General features: G+C 36.3%; 1 protein-coding gene across 1 annotated transcript; it reads right to left on the bottom strand.

Moving 5' to 3' along the window:
• LOC142344640 (vang-like protein 1) lies at nucleotides 1-24,208 on the bottom strand. The gene is made up of 3 exons (XM_075396454.1): nucleotides 23,859-24,208; nucleotides 1,888-3,301; nucleotides 1-1,485 (listed from the first exon to the last, which is right to left on the bottom strand). The coding sequence occupies exons 1-3, from the start codon at nucleotides 24,144-24,146 to the stop codon at nucleotides 929-931; spliced, it is 2,259 nt and encodes a 752-aa protein (XP_075252569.1). The 5' UTR covers nucleotides 24,147-24,208; the 3' UTR covers nucleotides 1-928.
• Nucleotides 24,209-24,359: the final 151 nt, after the last annotated feature.

Below are 24,359 nucleotides of genomic sequence, written 5' to 3'. Positions count from 1 at the left end.
TTTTTGAAAAAATATAAATTGCTTTGCTAGCAGAAAACTACAAAACTAAATTATCAAATCAAAGATCAAAACAAACCCTCATGATCGCTTTTAAAGAGCTATCGGCTCTATGTGCACATCAAAATTGGCAATTGGACAAAGTTTCTCAGCAGCATGCAAGATCATGCTATCATACAGCATTTGATCAGGCTGGGGAACTCTGTCAATGTTTATAACAAATCGCATCAAATTATATCAAAACTTTATGCCAAATCAGTCAGACGTCAAATCTATCAATTCATTTTGAATGCCAATTTACTACCAAATATTGTCAAAGCAATGATCATTAATCACTGCTCAGTAACTAAACTATACAAAATGAGGTTCCAATTATATCAAATTAATTATCAACGCCCTACAAGCCGAGCACAAATACTAAGAATTATCATCAATTATTCCTTCCTTTGGACAAAGTAATGAATGCTTGTAGAGATTTGCTCAAACATATTTTCTATAACTAGATGTGCGCACATGACTTGAGTGGTCAAAATATAATTAATAAATTAATGATAATCAAAAAAATTCAGATCAGTAGAGATCCAATACAAATCAGAGAATTAAGAAGCAACTAAAGAGTGACAGAGAAATTCGCACTTAATCTGAGCGGGGATAGATAGATAGACCAGATAGCGAGAACAAAGAAGTAGCTGCTAATGAACTAAAAATCTTTCTTTTCCCTCCTTAGAACGAATTCTGAATTTTTACACACGTCCCACAGAATCTCAGTACATGTTATCTTCTAAATATAACTTTAGTATATCTGCTTTTATAGATACTTTGAATCTGAAGCAATGTAGATCAATATCAAGTATTATTTTGCTAGTGTTTTTAATCAGCAAAATTTTGCCCAGGGAAAAGAGAATAGTTCACAGCCTACAGTTGAGCAAAGTTACACTGACGTTTCCGACTGGAGCCTGAGAACGAAGCGTCCTTGGTTTTGATCCATTGAATCCTCTCGTATGTGAAAGCGGGGTAGCTTTGCGACGTATATCACTAGGGACAAGGCCTCCTGGCGCAACTGGAACACTAGACCCTCATGGATTCCCCGGTTAACTAAGGTGTCCGTGATCAACTCCCAGTTCTGGAAGGGTTTCTGTTCAACTTCGCTCGTAATAACAGGTCCTGGAGTCAGATACTTTTCCAGAAATGCCCGAGGTGTGAAGTCCAGAGTGATACACCTGGCGAGGTGATCCTTGATTGCAATGAGGGAGTAGCAATGGGTCTGGCGAGATATCTTGAGGTACTTCTGGAGGGCTCTCGCCATCGATGGGAAGATGGCTTCCGCCGCTTCTTCTGCGTCCATTGGAACAGGCGATTCGTCTTTGTCACTCGGCTCCGGACGCTTTATGTGCATAAATGCTTCTTCAACAGCAACAATTAGCCTTGCACGTCGCTTACGCAGACGTCGTTCAAAGTCTTGTTCTTCGTAGAAACGCGTGTTGCGACCTAAACCAAAGATGAAGTCCTTTCAAACATCAACACTTTTCATAAAGGTTAAAAATCGTGTTTACTTATAAAAAGCTTCAAGTTTAAAAGATAACTATGCGCCCCAAAAATTGAGCGCAGAATATATTGAAGACATATATGAACGGTTGATTTTGAAGTCAATTACCCGCTGTTCTCCTAGATTGAATAGTCGCATTAAATTGTTATGTATCAAAGTCAACCTTGCTATCCTCTCACAATTCATTAATTTTGGTAGGGTTTATATTTGTAAGACCCAACTCATCAGAAAAGGTCAAGTAATATTGGTTTTTCAGAATACATTAATTGGCCAGTCTGTCTACTTCGATTCATTCAATAGGCCATTTATTAGGTTAAAAACTGATCGTGTGTAGATTTCCGTACCAGAGTCCCTGTTCCGAGCAGAAGCTGCAATCATTGCCTTAGAGTTCTCCATAACTGAAGCTGCGTCATTGCCGAGACCATCAATGTTGTACAGCTTGAATTGTGGAGCATTCGAAGCCTTCTTTCCCGCCCCCGGGATTGACATGAGGTAGGGGTTGTACACTGGGAAATCCTTGTAGTACTTCTCCAGTACCCACGATGCGCAATGTTGCAAACTCATGTGTCCAACGCTGTAGAACTTGCTTTCGCCATCTGTGTTGCGAACAACTTTTATAATGTACTCTTTCTTTAGGTGTTTGATCTCCAAAACCACAACAGCCAAGTAGTGTATGAATATCAAGCAGTCGCAAATTGACAAGGAGAAACTAAGAATGTGGTTGTAATCTCTGCTCTGTGTCTTCATGATTTTGATCGAGTAGAAAACCCACGCAATTGAGATGACCAACCCTGCTATCACGAAGAGAAACGTTTTCCACAAATTGATCGAGGGCAAAGTGGCTCTTGACTTCCTGAAGAATATAGCCCATAGAGCGATGAACAAAATGAGCAACCTAAATGCCAGATTCAATGCCGAACCAATACATGACAATGTGCATTCTTCGTCAATCCAGACAAGCTTTGGCAATATTGCGAACACAACCGGTGTGAGAAGGCAGAATAAGACGAAAAGTATTTGCACTGATGGCTTTAGACACAGGTCACAACAACCCGGAGTTTGGTTCCCAATGTAGTCATCTAGAAACTCGTGCTCAGCTGCTTGAATCCTGAGAGGTATGTTTTCAACACTGCTGCTTTTATTGCTGGTCGCGTCGGTTATTACTGTGTCTTTGTCCCATGTTTCTGAGTTTCCAGGACCGTCATTAGGATTCCCAGGTTGTGAATTAAAACTACCATGCTTCAAACTTCGGCGACCGACACTACCCCCTCCCACACTTCTGGTCGTGGCTTTTTCAAGGATCTCCGAATCACTCTGACAGTTACTGGGTCGATGCTTATTATATCCTCTCTGCTTCTTTGAAGATTTTTTAGAAGGAGGCACATAGCCAGGCATCATAGGTTGATTAGGCTGAAGGAAACTGTTATTTGGGCTGAAAAATTGCTGCATTTGTTGTGGATTTGGAGGTTGCTGTTGTGCATTCATAGCTTGTTGTTGCATCATCTGATTTGAAGGAAGGGGATTGTTGGATCCCTGTGCTTGCATACCCTGGACTCCCATCATGTTCTGAGGCGTGGGTTGTTGCATCTGCAGCTGCTGCATTGCTTGTTGAGGCATACCGAACTGTGGTAGTTGCTGCATGAGCTGATTGTTGTTGTCCATTATTGACCCTGTCTGTTGGGGGACTCCAGGTGGCATTAGCTCCGGAATCATTGTGTTGAACAAATGCGGTTGATGAAAAGGAGTCAAACCATTTACCTTAACATATTTACAGTTCGTTCGGATATACAGATCATCAGCATGTACACTTAAAACATAACTTGCTACCATTGCCTTGGAACTAAGGTAAGTGGGGTCAAACTCAAAGAACCGCTCTTCATACAATGAATTTTTGTCGCAAACAGTGTGCCGACACGAAACTAGTGAGCCGTACGGCTCTATAATACCCTCTGGGCTTTGCCTATTTATCCCATTTTTGACGATGAAAAGTCAAAAGGTCAGCAGAAAACAATCAAAAGAAAAATTGGTTGTACGAAAAATCGCTCAAAAAGACCAACAGGACTAAAATAACTGCTACAAAAATCATGATTAATTATAAACTTTGTATTTGTAAATTAAAAATTTGGTACTTGTACATGGATTTTCTAAAACACAAAAAGCCGACGAAGCCCGCCGTGAAATTTCTCGAATAGCATTGGCTTGTTCAAAATTACAAGTTCCTCAAAGGAATTGATACAATCAAATGACTTTATACAATCCCTTGACTTTATACAAACAAATGAGCTTTAGCAAGTATACTGAATAACAGACGAATATCGTCAGTATACTGCAAATTAGAGAACAGAAATTGATTCTTAAATTTTCTATCTGGATGGAACATCTTGAAAACTTCAGATAAGCTATTTGTAGTATAAATACCGATATAGTAGACTACCAAGCTGGGCGCAGCAATGCTTAGTTGTTCCGACCCCTCTTGAGGGGGAGGAACTATATACTCAAATAGGTTTTTTTTGTTCAGACAATTTTCGCCGATCGATATATTCATCGTAGAGTTGAGACTGGTATCATTAGAAAGCTCGTCCAAGAGTAGAATATGGAAATAAAAAGATTAATCTTTTCGTTTTTCACAGGGAGTTATCGAAGTTTAAACTTCCGAGAAAAGTAGAGTGAATTCCGTAATTTTTATTCACATTTTCCGGAATTTTTGCCAAATTTTTGTCAATTTCGCTAAAAATTGTTAAAATTTTTAAAAAATTGTTGAATTTATTTTTAAAGACAAAAAAGTATCATTGATTAATTTGATTTAATTTTTTTGTCAAAAATTTGGGCTAAATATCTAAAATTCAGCCTTTTTCATCAAAAACAGCACGAAATAAGCTTCTTTAGTCCATTTTGATTAAGTTTCCGGAAGTACATCCCCAAACAACACTAATACAACCATTGTACACTCAAAAGAGGGCTATTCCTACTTCAACTTCTGTTGAGAGTGCTCTGTAGTTAAAACTCTGCCCTTTTCGCTGACTTTACTCGTTGATTATCAAAACGCAGCACTTAAGTGTTCCTAACGAACGATAAGCATTAGAAGGTCTAGTTTTCGACCAATATAGGAATTTTACAGTCCAAAATGAATTCGGATTGAAATCAGTCGGTCTTCTTTTTTAAAAAAAATTGATCTTTTCTATATTAACTAAAGAACAGAACACATCAAATCAAAGCTCAGGAGCGATAGGTCAAATTGGCTTCCTGGACAGCTCCAAGTTAATGCATCGTTGTTTACTTGAAAATTTACGGTCGTTACGACTAAAAATAATTTAAATAAATTTTTGAATAAATAATGACTTAATGAACTTTTCCTCTTTTTTCTTAATTTGGTCAATTTGTAGCTAAGTGTCAGCTAAGAAAGAATGCTTCTTCTTTGTTCTGATTTAAAATTTAGTATTTATTGCGGCGTTAAGCCTTAAGTTAATGTTTTCTGGCTTTAATACTAGATTTTAGTTTTTTTATATTTAGATATTTGCCAGTTTTTCACGTTTTCTAGTTTTGTCACATTATCACATTATTGACAGTTCTAATATCACATTATTGGCGTTCAAGATAAAGCACAATTGAACATATTAAAATCCTGAAAGATATAGATTATCGTTTCAACGGCTTCGACACTTCTTTCATCAAGAATTCAATTGAATTTTTTTAGTTTTGTCTTTAACTGTCGTTTTAGACGTATGAAATTTCCTGTATAGTGACAGGTTTCAATGGCCTTTCAAAGAAGAATAGATGAGCCGATATTCTGATATTAGTAGATAGCTGATGGCTTTCATGACTTTGAAAACAATTGTTCCCAAAATTTAAAAAAAAATAAACTACACAGTTTTGTTCTTTTTATTGTCTTTTTGTTATCTAGTCTCGTTAATTGCAGGTCAAATATGGTATTATTGGTGCCAGGGGAAGGTGTCAAAAGGGATTGATGTCACAAAATCTAATAGTTTTAAACAATTCGTCGCTTCGACAATGGTTTTTCACAAAACAAAATTAAATTGATTTTGTCATATTTGACGTTTTTGTAGACGCAAGACATATTCTGGACAATTGCAGGCCTCAAGTGCTTCCTTTGGTCGAATAAACAAACCTATTTTATTATTTCATTTTGTAATTAATGGCTTTCATGACTTAGGAAGTAACTTTGTTTCGAAAAGAACCAAAAGTAAAACTTACTTTTGCCCTTTTCTTTTCTTTTTTCTCTACTGGTTAACTAGTCTCATTTAAAAAGGCCACATACTAAATTAATACTGTTTAAAAAAACATAATTAACATATTTTGAGGGCCAAAAGAGGGCTTTACGGCTTCGGCAGCTTTTTCTTCTAAGTTTTAGTTGAATTTTTATTTGTTGTCTTTTTGTTGTTCTCTTTATCCGCAAAAAAAAATTGAATAACGACAAGTCTTAATGCCCTTCTATAGGAGCATTGGTAATCGTAAACGTAGGGGATATTTAACTTGATTTCTAATCGTTTTCATTACTTTGAAGTTATTTGTTTAAAAATAAGCGAATTTTTCAACCTTACTGTTTTTGTTTTTTTTGTCTAAATGTTAACAGACCTTTTGATAGACTGGTCCCATATTTTTCTGGTGATTTATAAGCTATTTTTTTTAGTTTCAGTTTTATCTGACGGCATGTTGGTTTTGTTATTATGTTTTGTTTTATAAAACGGACAAAGTTTTCGATGTAATTAATGTTTGTTGTTGTTGTTCGATTTTGCTCTTCGCCTTAACTCGCTTTTTTAATATTGGCTTATCTCATCAATCTAGTGCATCGTTTTTTATTCCACTGAGTTGTTTGCTTTGGAGGCTGGCTATCTTTTTGTTCATACACTATCTTTTTGAAAAATAATTGGGTTTCTTGGGATTCCCAAAAATATATATATATTTTTTGGTTTTCCTATCTTTTCATCATTTGGTAGACAACTATACCGAAATTGTGGATGAGCGGAGTCGGAACTTGTTTGTTATGTTTTTGTTGTTCTTTTTAGCCGCATCAAAAGTTGAATAAGGACAGTTCTTAATGCCCTTCTATAGAAATATTGGTAATCGTAAACTTTTGGGATATTTTCCTTGATTTCTAATGGATTTCATTTCTTTGAAGTTAATTGTTTAAAATTAGCGAAATTTTTAAATTTACTGTTTTTGTTCAATTTGTCTAAATTTTACCAAACCTTTTCATGGACTGGTCCCACATCTTTTATGGTAATTTATGAGCTATTTTGTTTAGTTTCAGTTTTATCTGACGGCATGTTGACTTTGTTATTATCTTTTGTTTTATAAAACGGACAAAGTTTTCGATGTAATTAATGTTTGTTGTTGTTGTTCGATTTTGCTCTTCCCCTTAACTCGAACTCGCTTTCTTAATATTGGCATATCTCATCAATCTAGTGCATCATTTTTTTTACTCCACTGAGTTATTTGCTTTGGAGGCTGTTTTTTTGTTCATACACTATTTTTTTTTAAATTGAAATTTTTTTGATAATTTTTGGTTTTTTTATCTGTTCCTCATTTGGTAGACAATTATGCCAAAATTGTGGATGAGAGCGGGGTCTGAACCTTATGTGCGATCGCACATTACCGAGCCTCCTTGTTAAATTCACTATTACTATAATTTATTACTATTTTCTTCGTAAAATTCAAAGAACTGCACGGCGATTCACTGCCTTCGGGCTATTGAAGTCTGACAAAACATGCAGCTAGCCAGACGAAAAAAACGTTCCAATAAATTGCACAAAAACGCCAAGATGGTCGAAATAACTGCTCCAAATATTGTTCGAGCGCAATTAACAAAAAAAGCTTCGATCGTTAGTTTAGAAAAGTCGTCAGTCATTCAATAAATTTGAGTGTTATCATCATTATTAGATGTGATCGAATCTGCTTCTGCTAAGAAAACGCTTCCAGTTCAATCACGGTACCTTACCTAACTTAGTTAAAATTAACTAAAGTACCGGAAAATCTACTTTTTCTCGTGAACTGAAACCGGATTTCACTAATCTTTATGCTGACAGTTTTTTTTTCAATAGGGATTAAGACAAAGTTTTCAACCACCGACTGACTGCAACACAGATAATCATATATATAACTAATAAATCAATTGTCACAGCTGCTTTTCAAAAACATTTGATTCCATGAGCGGTGAAAAATGGACTAAGTTAGCAGATTAAGTTTTGTAACTGTTCTCCAAGACTATATCGCGTGACCTGACACTTCAAAGGGGTTTACCATTGTGAACAGTTCGTGTCCACTCCTGCTTAATTTATTTATAACCGATATGGCCTCAAAACTATTCATGAAGAAACCAAGCAGAGATACCTATTTTCAGAAAGAAGTAAATCCTGGAGCAAAGTACAATGAACCTAATTAACTACTTCAATGACAACTTTAGTGTCCATACATCCAATACAGAGGTTAAGATTTTTACAAAATTACAAAAAGCTATGAACAGATTGCTTTAAAATTGATTCCCATTACAGAAAGCCCCAAGGGAAAATATTTGTGTGTAGACTTCGAGAATCACGTATGTTATCTAGAAGAAGTAAAACTCATGCCAAAAAAGGACCTGGTAATTAAGACTCCATTCCCGAAACGTTTCTAGAACTTGTTTTTAACTGCTGTAGTATTGAGCCACTTACATTCTAAGCTCTCATAATTTGGACAGTCGAACAAAACCACAATCGAACAAAACCGCATACGATCTTCGGAAAATCAATTATATTGTACATTAAGGGCGACAATTAGCCGTCGAAAAGACAATTCCGTTCAGGACATTTAAGCGATCAAAATAAACTTGCCATCATGTTGTTCTTGCACACCAAAATATTACAAAATTTTAGAAGGACAAAGAACGATTAGCGCCCGACTTTTACACCATTGCATAGACACCCGATAATTACCTGGTACCTTTACGAATCAGCCAAGAACTAAGAACAAACTTTTTGTGAAAATGGAAAACTAGTGCACTAGTTTAGAAATCAGAGATTGGAATAATGTACCGATAGAGGTAAGAGCAAATCATTGTTTAAATCGACTCCTTGATTAGGGAAAGCCACTCAAACATCATGCAGGGACTTCAATTTTAAAATTAATATTATACGATTGTGGGTTTCACGCTCTTATCTTAATGTTCTCTTAGTTCAATGGCTTTATGCAAATTAAGCTTAAAATAAAACTCGATTTGTTGACTTTTAAACCGTGTTTTTACTTCGGTGTCACTGAAATGATCTAGTTAATGCTATAAATCGGATTTCAGTGATCTTTAGTCTCAGTGATCTGCGATCTTCATAGATTCCACGTCCATAACTTCGCATAACAATTTATTACCATTAGGTTTCATGGGTTTTAACCTAATTAGTCAGACAAGAATTCTTATAAAACAGCCAACAGGACCCTAGTTGCTACAAACAATGTTTTAATTGACTGACGTCAGACCAATACAGAGCGCCAAGCGGTGGGCTTCGGTAGTAGCCAGCTGGGGCTTAGTGATGCATCAGGTAGGTGTGAACGTATGGAGGAGGAAGGGGGGGGGGTCAAATGACGGGAGTAGGGTTGTGGTCGAGCTGTTCGAGATGCGGGTCCAAAGCTCCAGGTTGGAGCGAGGCGGACGGGGGGTTGGGGTGTGGGGTGACAGAGGGGTTCAAACTTTTAAGACTAAGAACATCCCTTAGCACCTTGAAACTGTTTCCTCAAAACACTTTTGGTGAATCGCATGCTTAGAGACTAGTAAGGCGTGAGGCTCTAAGAGAGCTGTTCAGCCACTTAACGCCCTTCAAGCGCTACCTGTTTATCTCGCTTTTGAAGACAAAAAGTCATATGGGTCAGAGGAAAAATCGGTAAAGCGAAAAATTGCATAAAAAGACCACGACTAATATAATTGCTATCAACTTTGTTTGAGAGCAATTAAACATAACCAACCAACGTCGGGCGAATTGCTCTCAAACGACCGGCGAGCGGTAGGTTTCGTAAGTAGCTAGCTACGGTTTAGTGAGACTAGCTTTAGCTTAATTAGGGTGTGTGAGGTGAGCGCGGCGGGGGGGGGGGGATTGAACGGTGGGGGGTCTATGGCTACACAGCGCCACGTCCTTACGGACGGAACAATGTGCAGGGGTGGGGATTGGTGTGTGGGTGAAGTGAGGGTGGGGGTGATCTAGGAGTGGTGAAGTGGGGGGGCTCAAAATCTAAGAAGCACCCTTCACACCTTGAGTACACGTCTCCAAAACATTTTCTGTGAATCGCATACTTGGAGACTAGAGAGCTGAAAGGCTCTAAGAAAACTTAATGCTCATTGGGCGCTTCCTGTTTATCCCGTTTTTGCGGGCGAAAAGTCAAATGGGTCGGACGAAAATCGTTCAAACGAAAAATCGCATTAAAAAAGACCACAGGACTAATATAATTGCTAACAACTTCATTTGAGAGCAATTAAATAGCGCCCATATAAAAACATTGCAAAAAGACGGACAAGACAAGACCCAAATAATTGCTACAGAAATAATTCCAGAGCGACAAATAGGCAATTGATGTGTAAACTCGTACAGCATTGTAGTTAACTCACCAAGTGACGCGTCCTTTGCTAATGACGTTATATAATGCACCGTTTCACGTGATAATCGCAAGTAAAAACCTAATTTTCAAGCTTTAATTTTCCATGAATGAAAAAGGAAACCTTGATTTGTGCTATAAATATCAAAACGAGCTACGCCTGCCTGGAGCCTTGATGCTTGTTTTATTATTAATTTTTCATCAGAATTGATCTGTTTGCTTTGAATCACCAATCCGGCTTTAAAATCCACTGCGCAAACGAAAACGTTGTGTTCAGACACACGCTGATCGCGCACTTGTGTACCGATTGAATGACATTTTAAGTAGCGTCTATAAATTTCGTAGCTACGCTCTAAAATAATCAATGCCTCTAAGTAACAATTCAAATCTTAAAAGTAGAAAAACGTGTTTATTCTTGCACACGTTTCAGATCTGGCAAAATAACAAACAGTCTGCATTTTGCCGGAAAACAGCTGCGATGCTTTGAAGACCTACAGTATCAAAAGACAAAAAACTTGAAAAGTCAAGAACCATCTCTAAAACGCGAAAACATCTCAGACTGATAAATAAATTGAAGTTAACAATCAAGTAAGTTGTCTCGAGCAAAATACATGAGAGCTTTTGAATTATTTGCGATCCCCTGATTTCTAACTCCCTAAATAGAAACGCTTCAATTTCAGCTGAGACAATCTGATTGGCAGAAATTGCAGTATGAATGTTTTAACTTTAATATTTCTGGATTTTTGGTTGAGAACAGTTGGGTATTTGAATTGAATTTTAGAACAGAAAAAGGACTGTTTTTTATCGTACCCAAAGAAAAACAAAATCTTATTTAGATTTCTTAACATATAAACATAAAATAAAAATAACAAAATTATTAACATAGCTGGCAGATTGCCAGAAATAGCCGCGATAGATTCGTAGATCGGCCGTCTAAAAAAACAGTAAAAAAGACAGACCAAAAAAATTCGTCTTTTCATTGAAGGCTGATCTGTTATATTTTGATTAAAAATCTGTATAAGTTATTGCTGCCTCTATTAGCTGATCTCAAATAACCATCATTTAGAGTGACACAAACCCATTTGACCTTATCTCTTTGAAAAAAGTAAATAAAAGTCAATTTCAAAGTGAGGAAGTCATTTTTGTGTGACCAAAAATTTAATCACGCGCATGAACAAGAAAACTCGCTCCACTAAGAGCGAAAAATGACGTCACACATGCAATTCAGTTGTAATTGCATGAACGAATGAACAAAAAGTGGCTGTGACGTCATATGATCGCAACAAAAATCAAGACGACGAAATAAAAAAAACCAAGAGAAGGCCAATGATAGCCCCAGCTATCGCTGTGCGGCTATTAAACATAATGGCGGAAAAAGGGACAATAAAACCACAAATTAATGAACGCAAGATTCAGAAATTCACTTAAAAATTTTGAAAATAAACATTATCAAACGGTATCTCAGTCAATAAAGCTAGCTAAAAGTTAGAGCCAAAATATTAACCAGAATTACGCCGCACTAAAAGGCCAACATAAACCTTAACTTTTGAGGCCAAGCGTTAGGACCAAAAAAAACGAAGCAAGACCAGAAAAAAAAACAAACATAGCTGGCAGATTGCCAGAAAATAGCCGCAATAGCTTTGTAGATATACAGTCTCAAAAAACAGTAAAAACGACAGACCGAAAAAATTTGTCTTTTCATTGCAGGCTGATATGTTATATTTTGATTAAAAATTGTATAAGTTTTTGCTGCCTCTATTAGCTGCTCCCAAAAAACCTTCATTTAGAGTGATACACACCCACTTGACCTTATCCCTTTGAATTAAAGTAAATAAAGTCAATTTCAAAGTGAGTAAGTCATTTTTGAGAATGAGGTACGTCAAGTGTGACCAAAACGCTCTTATCTTAATGTTCTCTTAGTTCAATGGCTTTATGCAAATTAAGCTTAAAATAAAACTCGATTTGTTGACTTTTAAACCGTGTTTTTACTTCGGTGTCACTGAAATGATCTAGTTAATGCTATAAATCGGATTTCAGTGATCTTTAGTCTCAGTGATCTGCGATCTTCATAGATTCCACGTCCATAACTTCGCATAACAATTTATTACCATTAGGTTTCATGGGTTTTAACCTAATTAGTCAGACAAGAATTCTTATAAAACAGCCAACAGGACCCTAGTTGCTACAAACAATGTTTTAATTGACTGACGTCAGACCAATACAGAGCGCCAAGCGGTGGGCTTCGGTAGTAGCCAGCTGGGGCTTAGTGATGCATCAGGTAGGTGTGAACGTATGGAGGAGGAAGGGGGGGGGGGTCAAATGACGGGAGTAGGGTTGTGGTCGAGCTGTTCGAGATGCGGGTCCAAAGCTCCAGGTTGGAGCGAGGCGGACGGGGGGTTGGGGTGTGGGGTGACAGAGGGGTTCAAACTTTTAAGACTAAGAACATCCCTTAGCACCTTGAAACTGTTTCCTCAAAACACTTTTGGTGAATCGCATGCTTAGAGACTAGTAAGGCGTGAGGCTCTAAGAGAGCTGTTCAGCCACTTAACGCCCTTCAAGCGCTACCTGTTTATCTCGCTTTTGAAGACAAAAAGTCATATGGGTCAGAGGAAAAATCGGTAAAGCGAAAAATTGCATAAAAAGACCACGACTAATATAATTGCTATCAACTTTGTTTGAGAGCAATTAAACATAACCAACCAACGTCGGGCGAATTGCTCTCAAACGACCGGCGAGCGGTAGGTTTCGTAAGTAGCTAGCTACGGTTTAGTGAGACTAGCTTTAGCTTAATTAGGGTGTGTGAGGTGAGCGCGGCGGGGGGGGGGATTGAACGGTGGGGGGTCTATGGCTACACAGCGCCACGTCCTTACGGACGGAACAATGTGCAGGGGTGGGGATTGGTGTGTGGGTGAAGTGAGGGTGGGGGTGATCTAGGAGTGGTGAAGTGGGGGGGCTCAAAATCTAAGAAGCACCCTTCACACCTTGAGTACACGTCTCCAAAACATTTTCTGTGAATCGCATACTTGGAGACTAGAGAGCTGAAAGGCTCTAAGAAAACTTAATGCTCATTGGGCGCTTCCTGTTTATCCCGTTTTTGCGGGCGAAAAGTCAAATGGGTCGGACTAAAATCGTTCAAACGAAAAATCGCATTAAAAAAGACCACAGGACTAATATAATTGCTAACAACTTCATTTGAGAGCAATTAAATAGCGCCCATATAAAAACATTGCAAAAAGACGGACAAGACAAGACCCAAATAATTGCTACAGAAATAATTCCAGAGCGACAAATAGGCAATTGATGTGTAAACTCGTACAGCATTGTAGTTAACTCACCAAGTGACGCGTCCTTTGCTAATGACGTTATATAATGCACCGTTTCACGTGATAATCGCAAGTAAAAACCTAATTTTCAAGCTTTAATTTTCCATGAATGAAAAAGGAAACCTTGATTTGTGCTATAAATATCAAAACGAGCTACGCCTGCCTGGAGCCTTGATGCTTGTTTTATTATTAATTTTTCATCAGAATTGATCTGTTTGCTTTGAATCACCAATCCGGCTTTAAAATCCACTGCGCAAACGAAAACGTTGTGTTCAGACACACGCTGATCGCGCACTTGTGTACCGATTGAATGACATTTTAAGTAGCGTCTATAAATTTCGTAGCTACGCTCTAAAATAATCAATGCCTCTAAGTAACAATTCAAATCTTAAAAGTAGAAAAACGTGTTTATTCTTGCACACGTTTCAGATCTGGCAAAATAACAAACAGTCTGCATTTTGCCGGAAAACAGCTGCGATGCTTTGAAGACCTACAGTATCAAAAGACAAAAAACTTGAAAAGTCAAGAACCATCTCTAAAACGCGAAAACATCTCAGACTGATAAATAAATTGAAGTTAACAATCAAGTAAGTTGTCTCGAGCAAAATACATGAGAGCTTTTGAATTATTTGCGATCCCCTGATTTCTAACTCCCTAAATAGAAACGCTTCAATTTCAGCTGAGACAATCTGATTGGCAGAAATTGCAGTATGAATGTTTTAACTTTAATATTTCTGGATTTTTGGTTGAGAACAGTTGGGTATTTGAATTGAATTTTAGAACAGAAAAAGGACTGTTTTTTATCGTACCCAAAGAAAAACAAAATCTTATTTAGATTTCTTAACATATAAACATAAAATAAAAATAACAAAATTATTAACATAGCTGGCAGATTGCCAGAAATAGCCGCGATAGATTCGTAGATCGGCCGTCTAAAAAAACAGTAAAAAAGACAGACCAAAAAAATTCGTCTTTTCATTGAAGGCTGATCTGTTATATTTTGATTAAAAATCTGTATAAGTTATTGCTGCCTCTATTAGCTGATCTCAAATAACCATCATTTAGAGTGACACAAACCCATTTGACCTTATCTCTTTGAAAAAAGTAAATAAAAGTCAATTTCAAAGTGAGGAAGTCATTTTTGTGTGACCAAAAATTTAATCACGCGCATGAACAAGAAAACTCGCTCCACTAAGAGCGAAAAATGACGTCACACATGCAATTCAGTTGTAATTGCATGAACGAATGAACAAAAAGTGGCTGTGACGTCATATGATCGCAACAAAAATCAAGACGACGAAATAAAAAAAACCAAGAGAAGGCCAATAATAGCCCCAGCTATCGCTGTGCGGCTATTAAACATAATGGCGGAAAAAGGGACAATAAAACCACAAATTAATGAACGCAAGATTCAGAAATTCACTTAAAAATTTTGAAAATAAACATTATCAAACGGTATCTCAGTCAATAAAGCTAGCTAAAAGTTAGAGCCAAAATATTAACCAGAATTACGCCGCACTAAAAGGCCAACATAAACCTTAACTTTTGAGACCAAGCGTTAGGACCAAAAAAAACGAAGCAAGACCAGAAAAAAAAACAAACATAGCTGGCAGATTGCCAGAAAATAGCCGCAATAGCTTTGTAGATATACAGTCTCAAAAAACAGTAAAAACGACAGACCGAAAAAATTTGTCTTTTCATTGCAGGCTGATATGTTATATTTTGATTAAAAATTGTATAAGTTTTTGCTGCCTCTATTAGCTGCTCCCAAAAAACCTTCATTTAGAGTGATACACACCCACTTGACCTTATCCCTTTGAATTAAAGTAAATAAAGTCAATTTCAAAGTGAGTAAGTCATTTTTGAGAATGAGGTACGTCAAGTGTGACCAAAAACTTAATCACGCAAATAAAACCGTTCCACTAAAAGCGAAGAATAACGTCACGCACGCAATTCAGTAGACGTCACGCACGCACTTTGTGACGTCATTCTTCGCTTTTAGTGGAACGATTTTTTTTTATTTGCGTGATTAAATTTTTGGTCACACTTGACGTACCTCATTCTCAAAAATGACTTAAAAACATAGCAGGACAAGTCTTGACGTACAATTCAAAGAATTTTCATTGACTAAACAGAAAACTAGAACTAGGAAGGACTATGAATGGATTGGAAAAACCATTTAGAAAAAAATCCAATCCAAAAAATCGAAAGAAAAAAATCAAAGTAAAATTGCCGCATGTGAACAAAAAACCACTAGCGAGAAAGTGAAATTTTGCTCAAACACCGTTTTATCACTCTACTTTAAAATTAGAGCGAAAAATATACACGCTGCAAAACCACTCGCTTTTTCGCTCCACTTCCTGTTTCGGCGTGACTTCAATTTGACTTCAAAAATCATGAAAATGTGAACAATCTTTAGGAAAAAGACAGCGCCCCAATACAATTCAAATTATTTGAATTGTAAAAAAACTAAGAGAAGGCCAATAATAGTCCCAGCTATCGCTGTGCAGCTTTTAAAAACACGCTAAAATAAAAAAATCAACTGTTATCTCTTGGAAGAAAGGTGTCAACCCAAAAACATAACCGACTAAACGTCGGAAGAATTGCTCTTGAACGACTAGTGGGAGCTCTTATCAATTGCAGCCTGCTTCAGTTGGGGGGGGGAGCCTAAATGGGACTAAGAAGTTATATAGTGGGCTTCAAATAACCACATTAGAGGTTAACATATACCACTATTAAGATTTAAAGTAAAAACTGACACCAGTTTCGGCGCACTTTTCATTTAACTTTTAGTATTAATTTGCCACCAATTGAGTTCAGCTGCTTGAAATTGTGATTGAGAGGGAATTTTAGATCACGCGAAATGCATAAAGTCAAGGGCGCAAAAGTCACTCGAAAAGTCAAAATTGTCAAGCGAAAATTTTGCAAAAGAAACTTTTACAATAATTGCTATGAACTACGTTCAAGAGCAATTAATAAACAACAGCTATGAACTCAATCAACTAATCAAATTTCCTTAATTCCATATCAATTGACGATACCTGTCAATGAAGAAACTAAACGACAAAGCGAAAACAACCAATTTTTGCAAAAACTCGCTTATACTTTTTGAAAACTAACGTAAACGTAAAAAGAAAGAAATAGATACAGACTGACCCTGTTAAATCGATTATCAAAATCATTCATAGGTCGTTCATTCATAAGCTGAAAAGATAAGACGGCAATAAGAAAAGCAAATAGTAGCCCTCACAATGCACTAAATTTTTTGAAAACGAACAACGTACCGTCGTCATTGAAATCAACATCAATGAACTGAAACGATTAAATCGATCAATTTAAACACCCTTCGCAACAGATTAAACCAGCCATTAAAGAAATCAAAGTAAACAATAAAAACTGCAAAACTAGATAAAAACCGCAAAATAAGATAAAACTTCACGACCATTAGTGTCAAAGTCACAGAGAACATTAGATTTGAACTGAAACAGTTAAAACAATTCAAATAATCACTATTGGCAACCTATGACACCTTTCCTCAATCAAATTCAATGATAACACAGCAAAAAAAAACAAAAAAATTAGCAAAGCTTAACAAAGCAGGCAGATTGCCGGAAAAAGTCGCCGTTGATGCGCTCAATCCACATCGGGATTGAAATAAAAAAAAAGAAATTGACCGAATTTTTTTCTATTTTTTTCAGCGTCAAAGTGTTCCGATTTGACGTGTAGTTTCAGTTGGATTCTACTATAATTCAGCTTCTAGACTGAAAGCTAATAAGCTTAATACCAATGTCAGCTAACAAACACTCTAATGAACTATGATAACATAATTCTCAATGACTTAATGACAGGGCTTTATCGGTCTATCCCCTCTTTGATTTTGCTCTTTTGACCTTGACTGTATTTACTATTTTGCGTAATTCATTGAGTGAACGGATTTAAAAACCATTCAGTTGAAACAGTGAGTGAGGTAAGTCAGAAGTCAAACGTGAAAGTTGTGACTTATAATAAACGAAAAACGTGATCAAATCAAGTAAAAAAAAAGGAGAGCACCTAAAAAATTAGCCGCTGAGAGGCTGACGGCGGCTATTAAAGATCATTAACAATTTTTGAGAACAAATAGTATCAGATTCATAATAGGCACTACTCAAGAAGTCGAATCATTGATTATGTTCAATTATCCGTCTTTAGCAAACAACGAGGCGGCCTCACATTAATGATACTAAGTGATAAGACAACATGAAATACAATACCAAATAGCAAAGCACCATAGCTCAAAAAATCATTAAAACTTCTCTGAGAACAAATATTGTCAAGGTCATAAAAACCACTAGCAAAGAATTTGAACCAACCCTTAGGTTCATGTATGCCTCATTAGCGAAAAGTGAGACCTGTCATCGATGATAATAAGCAATAAATCAATAACACTAAAAAGAGGGGGCAAAATCGAAATATTAGCCAATAATTTATGACAGCAAATGATGCCAAATTCATAAAAAAGTATTAGATAGCCGTCGATAAAATCAATTAGAAAAGGCTTAATTGGAAAACACGTATCATATTAATAGTAATCAAGAGAAGAAACACTGAAAACAAGTCAAAATGCAGCACGGAGAAAAATTCGATTTCAAACACCAACTTCTCACTCCGCTTCAAAGGTAATCACGCTTCCAGCTTTCTCGTTTTTCGCGCACTTTACTTTTTTATCAGAACCCTACTCTAATTTGACTTCCCGCTGACGTGAAAAAGCCAAACAAAATGGGAAACAGGGAAATTGGAGACAGCGACCAATACAAACTAGATACTTTGAATTACAAAAAAACATATCAAATCCTGACCTACAATTCAAAGACTTTTCATTGGCTAAACAAACAAAAACTAGACCTAGAGAGACTATGAATGGATTGCAAAACCAATTTAAAAAATTCCGATTAAAAAATTGAAAAAAATTTAAGTCAAATTCCCGCATGCGAATAAACAACCAAAAAACAACTTCCGGTTTCGGCATGACAAAAATCATCACCGCAAATTGACTTCAAAACTCATGAAAATGTGTGAAGGGATCTTAAAACACCAGCGGGAAGACTCTGCAATCGACTCAAATTAAACTTAAATTACGCCCAGGCAGCTACTAACTAAAGTATTAAAACTTAATTAAATCATTTAATTTGGATCAAAAAAACTGAGGAAACAATTTATAAAAATTGGGGGCACCAAACCATTATTACCTTTATAACATATTTTCTTCTACAGTTAGGTGAATTTAGGCATATAAATACCATGTCAAAGAAAAACATTATAAACTATATCTCGAGAGAAAGACGAGCAAAATTGTTAACATTGTACAATATTCTCCAAAAATTCCAAGTGTTCTCAACAAACCAGAAGATAACCTTTCGACTGATTCGCTTAGCACCCACAAGATACCCAAGCGCACCAGACTGTAATAAACACCAGAAATAAATAAAGCGAAATTGAAAAATATTAAAACTGCAGAATTGGTTCACTTAATATATGAAAACGTGGCATTTGAAAAGAATTAGCCTTAAGATTTCCCTAAGGCAATGGTTTGGCTTCTCATTGTTGGCTTACTTTACTAGTTTAACGTGTGTGATAAGGAAAAATAGCGAGAGAAAAGCAAGTTTTTTATTCAGATGTTGCCATCTATTCAAAAAAGAACCTATATATAATTATGTATAAATAATCATTAGAAATTGTAGAAATGGCGTTAAGCAGGTTTTGGCCCTAAATTTTGTTGAGATCAATAGCCACGCTTCTATAATTAAAATACGTAGAGCATTCTATGTCCAACATATACTCAGCTGTTCTCAAGCATGTTGAGAGATCCAAAAACAATATAACCGAAATCACAACTGATCAAAAATACAACTTAAAGATACGGTAAAAACATCAACTAATTAACAAAAACGGAGACTTATTCGTCTCAAAGAATATCATGTAAATTATGGTTGGAACTGAGATAAAGACCTACCGAACGCAACAGGACACCTACTATTTCGAACATGTTTCTGCTTCCACAGTAAATAATTTGCACGAAAAAAAATGTTTTGCTACCGGTGCGGACACACTAATACATATTTTTAAATGAAAATGGTTCCCTTTGGTTACTGATTCCCACGCTAAAATTACTTACCAGATACAGGTGGCCAAGAATTAAAAGGCAAATCAAAATTTCTAATATGCGACTAAGCCAATGTCTAAAGATCAAACCAACCGACCGAGTTCAGCAATCAAGTTACGTTCTGAGAAGTCACAATTTAACTGCAGATTTAACTTTATGAATATTTACACGCCCAAAACTCAATATAATTACTTAGGATAGTAAACGTAAGCAATCAGGTCATGCATACCTCAATCAATGCAAAAGCCATATAAATAAGGGCAACATATAGTGATTAAATTATACGTAAAACTCGGCAGTATTGAAGATTACTGTAACAAGAAACAGAAAAAAGTCCCAAGTGAATCATGAGATCCAATATATTAACATCACAGTTGCGTTCAAGTTAAAGTGGCTCCGTCTTTTCATAACCCGAAAAACAATGAGGTTTGAAATAGGGTTTAATTAAAAACCTATGCCAGGGCATGTGATGAGAAAATTAACCAGTGGATTAACAAAATGAAACCACCAGACCAACAGTACATCACTGAAAATGAGCACCAATTAATAATGTCGGGTGCGCAAAGAAGTTTCAAAAACAGCAAAAAATCTGGAACAAAAAATGATTTCACCTAACGCAAAACGAGCTTTATGCGTTTGGGCCAACGCATTCACACTTCAATAAAACAAGAAAGGTCGTTAATGTGTTCTCGCAAATATTGTTCCCAACCCAATCATCCACGAACTTTTGAAGTAGAAACAATTTTTCATTTAGCGTCTGAATATGGAAAAGAATCTCATTAGAACGTTAAATCAAATTCAAAAAAAAGTCGAACATATTCCCACTAAACTCTCCCGCTATGATGTTTTTATATATTCTAATACTTACACAATATACGATGCCAATATTCAAGCAGTGCAAGTTGAACGATTATGAAACCAGGGTAATTTAACTTGCTATAATATCAAATACTTCATTCAATTTATTATTCGTAAATGTTCAATCTAAACTGCAAAAAATGAGTTTCAACAAGATCGCCGAAGAATGGTATCGCGACAAGTACACGAGCTTTGAGAGCACTATCTTGAGAGCACTATCTAACCTTTAATGATCTTTTTAACTAATTAGACTCTTAATATTAACCAAAATTTTATGACTGATACAGATTATACTGCTCCTGGAGTATTAGTGAGCCAATCGCTTGCTTTTATTTCATATTTGTTCCTATTAATACATATTACATAGACTAGGCCAACTGCATTTTTTGTACATTGAGGTAGCAGCTTAGTTTTATATGAGCCGAAATCTTAAAAAAAATTATTGTTTACTTCAAATTAAGCAATTCAATTTTGTCAAAGGTATCTTAGTAATGTTGAGAAAAATTCATTAGTTAAAAAAAATTATACTGTACAAAAAAAAACAGCAGTAATCAGCAATTTTGACAAAAATGTGCAAACTTTTCTTTCATTTCATTGATTTTTTCAGGCACGTGCTAAGGTAAATTCGTGCTATTGTTAAGTTTGTTTTTGCTTTTAATTTCCACCTCAATAATCTCTAGCCCAGCAAAGTAACGTCAAAAATATTGAGTCCTCTTTTCATTATATTAGATAGCTTTACTGCTGGCAGCAAAAACACTAAAAAAGCAAGAACTCTTAAATTCGAATTTGACACCTTTCTACGATATTAAACAGTGTGCCACTAACGCTAGTTCATCTTCCTATCCATTTACCCGATTGTTGCTGTTACTTCCTTTGACTTCTGCATCTGGTCTATTTTCCGACTTTTTAGGCGGGATTCATTTAACGTTCACGTTTTGGTGTTAGAACGAAACAGATAACATTTCGTAAATAATAATCAATTTTTCTTCCTCTTTACTGCACTACCCTCCACTCCAGTTATTCTTTATCACTTAAGACAAAGATTCTTCTTTGTCCAAAGTCTTTATCGACCAAAGTCTTCTTTGACCAAAAATGGATTAGATTAGAAAATTTTAAAAGCTCATCAAAATATCTTCCTCAAGAGTTTCAATATTTTTAATCATTCGTTACGTTTCGCTGAAGCACTGCCGCTGATTTGTTTAAGTTGCTCCCAGGTGACGTTCCATTTTCGAAAAACCACAATGAGTCTTCAGATATTATTCGAAGAAAATATTAGCTTGAAAAAAAACAAACATTAAAAAGGTAATTAGTGTTACTTGCTTTTGTTATAAGCTTTTCAATTCTTTAAAAATTCAACCTTCTTAGAAATTTATTACCTGTTAAAGAGAAGAAAATAATTCATCGAAGTAATTTGGAGCGTTGAAAGCAAACGCGTCACGTTCATGATAGCCAACTACTAAATCTTTTATGTTTTGCGTCAATTTTACAATGCATTCAACTTCTGAAATTAGCACACCAACAATAATTCGGAAGCAAACTTTGTTAACTCTCTGTGATGTAATCGCAAGTCAGGGATATTCACTGGAGTTCTTACAGTTCTCTTGCATTTCGATTTTTGAGTGGTGTTATTTCGCAGTGTTGACTCGTTTTCTGTCTTAGATTGTTGTATGTTGATTAATAAATCTTTTCACCATCAATATTTTATAGAAGTTACCAAATTAGCAATATTTACAACTAGTGCCACAAGGAGAAATTCAAGAAATTATGAGCTCATTAACTTAAGATGGAAATCTTTTCATGTGTTTCGCTATTTTTTACATGGTTTTAATTTGTAACAAAAACCTAGCTTTTTCATTTGAATCTCCGATTTCGATATCATTCATGTCAAAATTATGAAGTCAACTTTCCGTTTTCGTAATCATTCAATTTTCACTTTTTTTCCAAAATTAGCATAGTCAAATGTTAACATAATTGAAGTAATGATAAGGTAAGCGTTTGTTCCAGTTTAACAAACTGTTCTTCTTCACTCTTAAAAAATCTTTAAGAAACATTATAACGAGAATTGCTTTAAGGCAATGAAGTTGAACTCTACAGAACTAGAAATAAGCCAGGTGGAAACATAACTGACTAACACCGGACAAAAAGATCTCGCACTACTAGCGGGGGCGCAATTTTCGCCTTCTTCAGTCCAGTGGTGGGGCGGTTTTCAGAGAAGCGTACCTCGTGGAGAGAGAGAGAGAGAAGAATTTGAGATTACTTGTAAGCGTGCAATACGTCTACTGAGGTGATTTAAAAGATTTAAAGTATTACGATTTTCATTTGACTCTTAGCTGTTGACTGCCTCAATTAGAGTTCACTCAAAAACTCAAAGACGTAAAATGTCACTCGAAAGAAAAAAGAAAACTCTTTGGTGACAATTTTGCCTTAAAAATAGAGACACGACTGCACTAATTGCTTCAAACTTCGTTGGAGAGCACCTAAAAACCTACTAATTTTAATACTTGAACGTAGAATAAAACTTTGATTTTTGTTTGCGTATGAGAGGGATTGTAAGATTGTATTGTGTGGACGCAAATACCGAGCCCTCCTTGTTATGATGATTATGTACACTGTCAAGCCCATCTATACGGAACAGGAAGCTGTTCTTTCAGCAGGCACCCTTTAATGATAGACAGCAACACTTGCAACAAAATTGCAGTTGAAATAGCGTTTTACGAATTGGAAGCAAAGCGGTAAAGTCTAACAGGATCACGAAGACAAAAAGCTGTACAACAATCCACGACCAGCCAGTACTACTTACTTCGTCCTGAAAAATTAACATTCTCCTGAATATAAGACTTAGCCATAAGATAGATGGTAAGTTTTAAAAAACAATGAAATCAATAAGATTCGGTATTGTGTTGCGGTTGTTTAATTAACTATTTCAAAAGTGTTTTAAAAGACTTTACCTCTCAATAATACTCAGTTGATCGTGGTGCAACTTAACACCACTACGGCTATTAGAGTTTACTGGAGTTTTTACTGTATAAGGAGAATTTCAAAACGAACTTTACTTTTATATCTAGAACAACGTCTTTTGTTATGCTGATTATCAGTTGCTCTTTATTACTGTTTTTTGTCAAGTTGCAATTGTTTGCATGATAATTGAAAACTTTATTTTACTTAAATTCCAGGTAGCGTACAAAAACACTTCTTTTACTTTCTTCCGATAAACGGAAAATGTTGTCAGAAAGCAAATGATTCTATTTCGTCACCGTGATTACATCATCACCGTGATTACCCTCAAATAGGTATGAGCCCTTTAAAACAAACTTTACTGACCCAACGACCAGACTGTTGCCTCTGAAATCAATAGATAAGCTTTCTCAACACATTGGAAGCGCCAAGTGTGGTTCAAGTGTAAAATGATGTTTGAAAGCATTACCTGGTTGTTTGGCATGAGTGGTGAGGGGTGGTGACTATGGTGATGAGATGGCTTCTTCTTTCCCCCAGCACCACTCATCATGGCGCCGTCTACTGCTGAATCACTGTGGTAAGGACTCACATACTGAGATCTCTCATTGACAAACTTGGGCAGATGGTTGAACCCTGTTGCGCTTGCTGCTGCTCCTGGTTGCCCTCCTGCGTTGCCTGGAGCCTGCATGGCTACTGACGGCCCATTCATGTTAAGTGCTGCCATGCACGATACAAGCAAAGTCTGAAAAGCCCACATCGCGTAAATAAAAGCAACAAAACATCCAATATTAATCCCGGTCGTTAGCTTCCGCGCTCCTTTGGAAGGAATACCATCTGCCAGATCCAGTTTGATTCCCCATACACTAGCTATCTGTATCTTATAGGCCTGCCGGTGACTTGAGTCTTTGCTGAGGGTCTTTTTTCAATAGCCCACATTACGGTATATGACCAGGAAGCTGGGGTATTAGGG

This window comes from Convolutriloba macropyga, chromosome 8, assembly GCF_964194025.1.
Source record: "Convolutriloba macropyga chromosome 8, txConMacr16.3, whole genome shotgun sequence".
NCBI lineage: Eukaryota > Metazoa > Xenacoelomorpha > Acoela > Convolutidae > Convolutriloba > Convolutriloba macropyga.
Note: the sequence above shows the minus strand (reverse complement) of the source record. Positions and strands in the feature narration are given on the sequence as shown.